This window comes from Chanodichthys erythropterus, chromosome 18 (genome assembly GCF_024489055.1).
Source record: "Chanodichthys erythropterus isolate Z2021 chromosome 18, ASM2448905v1, whole genome shotgun sequence".
NCBI classification, from domain to species: domain Eukaryota; kingdom Metazoa; phylum Chordata; class Actinopteri; order Cypriniformes; family Xenocyprididae; genus Chanodichthys; species Chanodichthys erythropterus.
The window spans coordinates 11,306,780-11,314,304 of record NC_090238.1 but is presented as its reverse complement, the minus strand read 5'-3'; the positions used below and the strand labels follow the sequence as shown (position 1 = coordinate 11,314,304).

At 35.5% G+C, this 7,525-nt stretch overlaps 1 protein-coding gene across 1 annotated transcript; it reads right to left on the bottom strand.

Moving 5' to 3' along the window:
* Positions 1-3,987: 3,987 nt before the first annotated feature.
* On the bottom strand, positions 3,988-7,068 carry gsc (goosecoid). Its single transcript, XM_067368132.1, has 3 exons — positions 6,637-7,068; positions 5,927-6,186; positions 3,988-5,102 (listed from the first exon to the last, which is right to left on the bottom strand). Exons 1-3 carry the CDS (start codon positions 6,950-6,952, stop codon positions 4,953-4,955), a joined length of 726 nt encoding a protein of 241 aa, XP_067224233.1. The 5' UTR covers positions 6,953-7,068; the 3' UTR covers positions 3,988-4,952.
* Between the last annotated feature and the right edge of the window lie 457 nt (positions 7,069-7,525).

Sequence of the window (7,525 nt, the reverse complement as noted above, 5' to 3'; positions counted from 1 at the left end):
TGCACCGCGCCTGTTCAGCATGGACTTGCACTCCCTCCTGCGATTCCCCAGGGGTCGTTCTGAACCAGGGCCAAGCTTTTCGCAGCGGGTCAAAAGTGTGCACTCCCTCCTCTCACTAACCCACAGGCGGATGCCCTGCTCACCCCACACCAGAGGCAGACACTGCTGGAGGACTGAGGTTAGCCCACACCGCTAATCAGCACTGAAACCAGGGCAGTGCCGTACGATGGGCCCTTCCTGATTTCCCAGCACATGAACGTGGTTCTCCAGAGAACACCCTTACCAGTGTTGGGGGTAACACATTACAAGTAACCTGAGTTACGTAATCAGATTACTTTTTTCAAGTAACTAGTAAAGTAACGCATTAGTTTTTCAAATAAGTAACGCAAGTTATTTTGTTTTCACATTTATTGACTGACACCTCTCCTGTCCCCGTGTTGAGAGAAATCAAGAAGTGCAGAGGTGTTGTGTGAACATTAAGGTTATTGTAGTTCTAGACTAGATGTGAACGTGCATTTTCTCATCTCACTTGCATGAAAACATTCAGTATTCCTCAAAATGAACAAAATCAGTTAAATGCAATCTCAGAATTTTACGCAAACCTGTAATAAATTTACACAAATATACTTTATGTATTTAATCTTACTTTATTAACCAATGCCTTTGCTGCTGACCTTCAATGATCCAATTCAACCATACTAATAAGCAAATATTACTTTTAAAAAAATTAATTTAATACAGAATGGCAACAAAGCTGAAAGGTTTGTTTGAGCTGCACACTCTGCTGTATGAAATATGAATTTCCTTCAGCCTATGGCTTATTAATTTCACTTTTGGTGCGAAAGGGCCTTAACATTTGCCAAAAATATAACTTTTTTTAGCAACATTTTTGTTGTTATTAAAAAACAAACAAACAAGCAAGCCCAGCCCAGGTGAGAAAAAGTAATGCAAAAGTAATGTAACATTACTTTTCAATAATTGTGAAAACAAAGCAACTTGCGTTACTTATTTGAAAAAGTAACTTAAATATTTTGTTGAAAAAGTAATGCGTTACTTTACTAGTTACTTGAAAAAAGTAATCTGAAAGTAATGTAACACATTACTTTTCATAAAAAAGTAACGCAATTAGTTACTTTTTTTAGGGAGTAATGCATTACTTTTAAAAGTAACTTTCCCCAACACTGACCCTTACAAATGAACGTACACACTCATGCATACATTCTCCATAGATACAGCTCATTCATATTGCTCGTGTTTGTTTGCTTTGGCAGGACGTGTGAGAGGAAAAAAACGTTATGCCTTCTCTAAAAAGCTGGACCTTTAGGGCCCCGAGAACATAAAGATGTGATCTGAGCCCTGTAAGACGAACGCAAAATTGGCTTTAGTATATGATTACCTGATTTACCTCGGAGAGATAAGTGTTTGCTGCTAGCTGGCGGTCCTGACCTGGGGTCCCCCTTGCTTTTCAGCAGCCGTGTGGTTTAGGTGGGGAGGGATGCTAACCGAAGGCAGTTGGTAGCTAGTGTGCTGGAATGAATGTGGTGACAGGCCTAGTAATTACCCACAGAATGAAGGGCCACAATTGCTAAAGCCTATTCAGGTGCTAAACTCACTATATAAAAAATACACTCTGAAGTGTACTTGTTTCTTTAACTTATAATTTTAAAAACATGATGTCGCATTGTAGGGCATTTAAGGGTTTTGCAGAGTACCAAACCACATGCCATCCCACTGAAATATGGTAATGATACAGGAAAATGTTTATGATGATGGTAAAAATATGTATTATTTGTCTTTCTTTCATTCAGAGTCCTTCCTTTGCCGTTTTATATGTTTCTCGAAACGCACCACAGAGGATGGCCAACACCCGTTTCTATCTTTAGATGGGGGAATCCACCCAAAAGCTGTCAATCATGTGGTCACATCTCTTAGAAGAAAAAGGTAAATCAGAGCACACAATCTAATTCGATTAATACTTACATTTGAACAGTAACAGAAATTGAGAACATCAGCCATTTTCTCAATGAAAGCATCGCCATTTATTTGATCAAGAAGCATAATGATTTTAATTAAGTACGAGAAAAAACAGCTTATGCGCAACCGAAAATATGGAGCAAAATGCAGCATTTCTTAGAAAACAAGCACATGACTAAAGATTTATCTGCTTCTGGACTTGACTCGCTGCTTAATTTTTCTTGGACTCCACCTATGTTTTTCCAAGTGCCGGGAACTATGCATAAAAAGGTCAAAGAAATAATGGTTTGAAAAAAACCCAAAGTGTGTATTAAATTTTTGAAATACTAAATTACAGCCTAAAAAGGGGGAGAAATGAAAAAACAGAGATTAATGGACTCAGTCCTGTGCTTTGTATATCTCACTGGCACTCAGTGAAGAAACACTTTATAAATCACACCAGACATGTGAAGGATTATTAGTGCAACATGCTTTGTTTCTTGGTTTGTGTTATTGCCAAATCTTTAAGTACCTGCACTACCCTACTTTAATCTGTTTTTAAAAAGCCACCGAAGACGTTTAATAGTATTATTTTTTCTGTGTGGTTTTAGAATGGTGTGCTGTTTTAAAAAAGAAGGGAAGGGGGGAAAAAACAGGAGACCGAAGGTACACAGAGGAGCAGACTGTGATTTAAAATCACTCGACTAACTATTTACTGTGAAGGAATAAAAAATTGTTAAGGAACTACCAATGTCTTCGATGGCTGGAGTGTTCTCACTTAATCAGCTTCATGTCTGGAAAAACATGCTGCCCTGAGTCAATATACTTACAGACTGGGTATATGGATGTTTATTTTTGATGATAAATAGCCCAAATGCATAAGCACATAAACACAAATAAATATTCGGCTCACACTGTTGCCCTTTAAGACTCAAGATCTGCGTTTCATCAAGAGAAAATTGTCAATAAGAGGACTCTTACAGACACTGGTATGTTGCCAGCATCACAAATCATATTTAAGTAGCTTATACCTTTAAAACAGACTAAGCTGTAATTATTCATTTAAATATACATACAGTACCCTTGCCCATTTCTTAGACACACAGGCAAATACGCACATCTGTATTTGTAGTTTTCATATAATTCCTCCTGCACACCCTTATGTGGATAGATGTAATATGGACCATTAGCAGGAGATAACACAGAAACTGAAATGTGTGTAGGGCTGATGTATTTGGACTTCTCTATTTCACGGAAACTGTTAGCTTGTTTTAAGGGCAGGCAAATACATTTTAAAGGTCGCAAATATAATGATAATATTTAAATATTGTTATTATAAAAACATAAATCAGGGACTGAGAACATTTCACTGATTTAAAATGACATTGACTTGAAATTGGTTTAGTTAACTGGAATTTAAAAAGTCATTTAGGGTTTATTATTTGGGTACAATTATGTACCCTAAATGTCGCCACTTGTTTGCAAAACTTGGCCAATATGTGAAAATTTTACATATCTAAAATATAAAAATTATTTGACATTTTAAACATTTTATGAGCTTGTTTGAGCAACAAAATAACATTATCACACTGTCACAGTTGCAGTTCCGGGTTAAAATATAGGTAACTTAAATTGCCTATATAGTATATAGGCCTATTGAGTGCTAGACAGTGCACTGTAAACATATGGCGACAACACAACATTAAATAAACGCATTACAGCGTCCAAATGTCGTGAAAAAAAAAAACATATATAAAAGAACTGCATATTGTTATGCTGGCTTAATCCATTAATTTAATTCACCAAAATTTATTAATATATGTTTTGTTTGTTTGTTTGTTTTTAAAAAATAACAGATAACACGTGACCAATGTTGACGATATTTTTCTCAGAGATGTCGCGTTTGATGTAGCGTCTTTTTTTCTTTTTTCAGCACAATTATAAATAGGGATAGACATAAATTATAGGCCTACATATGTAAGCTTTGTAAATACCCAGAAGGGAAATATGTTTTAAAAATAAATTATTAAAAAAAAAAAAAAGAAGAAGAAGAAAAAAAAAGTGTGGTTCTGTTTGCTTTACGTTTAAATACACGCAATCAAACAGGTTAATTTAAAAAAAAAAATGGTTTGTTTTCTTTACTTTTTACACCATTCAATAGGCCGTAATTCCTCTGATGATTATTCATCAGCATGGCCTGATGTGACGTAACCGAAAGATTACGACAAGATAGGAGCTAATAAAAAATATTATGACATTCAGGCCGTTTATCAGCCCTGATGATTTGACGTTTGAACTTATCAAAAGAGATTTAAAATAAAAAAGAGAGAGACATTTTCATGTCAAGTTCAATTTGTTCACAATCAGTGCGCTCTAATAGCCTATCTCTTATTCACCCACAGGCATAAAGGTAAATTACAATGAGATAATATAAAGTCTCGAGTCTAACTGCCTACATTTTATGAAAATGTAATTATATTAAACATTCAAATTAGAAAATTCCTCTTTTAACAAATGCTGTTAATCAGCAAATCCTAAGAGTACTCGGCGAAATAAAATGCTCTTAGAGAATACTTGCAACATTTTAAATAAATACGAAAAATCAAACTTTTTTGAGATATTACTTTAATATTTGCTTATGTTCTTTTTTAGGCGCCATTAAACGTTGATTTAATCAATGACAAACTTTACCGTCCTGCCATCGTACATGTCAGTTACAGCCCATTCCAGAACATTTTATTTTGGTATATGTACGACAAGACTTTAAAAACTTTTCAGTATATATCAGGTAATATTATATGGCCAGAATCGACGTTATTTTGTCTGTGTAAATTTAAATTAATATAAATAACAATATCATCGTTAAAGATAACATTTACTATACATCTGTGCAACAGCATGACAACACATTTTTACTCCTACTCACATGGTACTTTACAATATGTACATAAAGTCCGAATCGTATTTGTGCAAGATTTTCCGGTTTCATTTTCTATTTATCAGCTGTCAGAATCCACGTCACTTTTGCCTTCCTCGATTTTCTCTGTGGCTGTTTTCATGGATTTGTTCCATTTCTGTGAGTTTTCTGACTCCTCTGACGAAGACCTTTTCTGTCTTCTCCATTTTGCTCGTCTGTTTTTGAACCAAACCTAAGCGGAAAAAAAAGGGTAAAATGCTTAATTTCAAGGATATGGAGAAACAAATATTATACAGATGTCACATGAAAGGTCGAGTTAGTTTTATGCAGTTTACGAATTATTCACTGACTTATTCAGTGGTCGAGAAATTTCTGTCAGTAATTTTCTGTTTAGGTTTGTCTCGCGCAACCCAAATTGCACTTTGGCGCCATTGGCACGTCACCTAGTTTTCAGCTAAATGCGTTATAGACAAAACACTAAACGATTTTGTGACGTGCATCTGCAATAAAGCAATACATTACAGTGGCTGACAATGATTTTCACTGGTTGCCTCCTCAAGCTAACACTAAGCGCAGTCTAAATTCAAATGTAACTTTGGTGGTAACTAAAAAGTTGTTCCGAGTATTTTTATATAGAACTTGTCACAATTGCTCTGATTTCTACTAGATATTAGTAAACTTTTTAAAAAACAAACACGTTTTAAAAAAGTAAAATTTAAAAATTAAGTGGGTTTAATGTTTTTTAACAGTGTATTTTTCTTCCTAAAATTCCATTTGTATTAACTATTATGTAACCTTTTTTTATGGAACGCTGTACAATGTCCATGCAAACCTGTTAGGCCTAACTTTTGATGGCAATAGTGTGAAATTATAGGCCGTTCCACAAAAAATAATTCTACATTAAATTTATATAAATTATGGTTATATACGCACACAGTGCGTTAGTATTAGGAACTTCGGCCATATTGTGAATGTTGTAGGCCTAAATTAAATGTAACGTGAACTCTTTCATTTAAAGTGTTAACGATTAAAAAAAAAAAAAAAACTGTAACTCACCTCAACTTTTTCTTCACGTAGGTGCACTTTACGTGCCAGTTGTTCTCGTGTGCCAACATCAGGGTATTTGGTTTCTTGAAAAAGGTTCTCCAGTGCCTCCAGTTGCTCGTCGGTGAATATGGTTCGGTGTCGTCTTTTGCGCCGACAGTGTAACTGGTTGAGTAGCTGTAGCTCGGTTCTGGACAGGGTGCCTACATTCATGTACGACATCATCTGATGTGGGACTGGAGATATAAGCACCGAACCGGCGCTGTCGTAACCTGAAAATAAGATCAAATCAATGTTTCTTTTCTTTCAAAGACATCGGACTTGTAAAACGTAAAACATTTTTTTTTAAAAAAAACTTTCAATGACTGTTAAGTTCTGCAAAAAAAGTAATCTTCTCATCAAGAAACAGTCTGTGGTGTATGGCGTTCTTGTGTTTTTTTTAGACTAAAAATGTTTGGTGTTAGACCATATGCTCGTCGGATAATTGTGTTGATTTGTTTCTGTAATAAACAAGAAAATAACTTCTCCAAAAGAACCAATTACATCAAACTATAAAACCTATTTTGGATGTAATCGGAGCCTTTATTTTAAGATGTGCTCCAAAAGGGAAGAGGAGCAAAATCCGCCATGCAGTTTATTAAGAGAATTCTGAAACATCCACTGCAATAAACAATGTATACAAACGTGCATACAGTCTACAAAGAAATTAATAAAAGACATACCTGTAGGAATACACGGACACTGTTGCGAGCCGAGGGTTGGTATTGCGCCACAGCAGGCTGGTCCAGTCGGCCCCTGGACGTGTAGTTGTCCATAGTAGTAGTTGTTGTAGCCTATCCTGGTTCCATTCATCGATTGTAAGTTTGGAGCTGGAGGTCCTGTGTGAGAATACAGTCCATTAAAATCGCCAGCTGCTGTGTACAAGGATTCCGTCAAGTTGGAGAACACAACCGGAGCATTCCGATGGAGCAGAACCGAGTCCTTGCAGCTGGGTCTCCCTGCCAAGATGCTGTCGATACTAAACATCCCAGCGGGCATCACAAGCGAAAAGATGTTTGAGATTTTGTGCCAATAGTACTAAAATGTTCTTGTAGTCCTTTTAAAAATCACAGGTTTCCCTCATAGTAGCAAAAACAAAAAAGCGAATTCTTAGAGTTTTTTCCCTTTGGAAAGAGTGACCAAGCGCAACAGATTCAGTGACTCGTTTGTGGCTGAGCTGAACAGCCTGCTCAGTTTTATACCCCGCTGACGTCATTGAAGGATTTGTGAATGACTTCTCCAATAAGAGATTGGCTGGGCTTAAGGTTAGCACACAATGGCGTGAACACCACCGATCTGTGTATTGAGAATTAATTTGATTAAAGTTATTTGCTGACTTTTGAAACAAATAATTTAGTTCCAGCCAGCATTTTTAAAGAGTCGATCAGATTAATTCTGTCAACAAAGACACTTATAATTTGGTTGTAAACGGTTGTATAGCCTATTTTTATTTCTTGTTTTTAAAGGAAAATATTTTGAGTGTGTGTATATATACATACATACATATATATATATATATATATATATATATATATATATAATATATATATATATATATATATATATATATAT

Excerpts from the sequence above, each read along its gene's own strand:
- gsc (XM_067368132.1), bottom strand. The coding sequence starts at position 6,952 with ATGCCCGCTGGGATGTTTAGTATCGACAGCATCTTGGCAGGGAGACCC. Across the intron at positions 6,187-6,636 it reads GTGTCCGTGTATTCCTACAG|GTTACGACAGCGCCGGTTCG; the intron begins GTATGTCTTTTA and ends TCTTATTTTCAG. Across the intron at positions 5,103-5,926 it reads TACGTGAAGAAAAAGTTGAG|GTTTGGTTCAAAAACAGACG; the intron begins GTGAGTTACAGT and ends TTTTCCGCTTAG.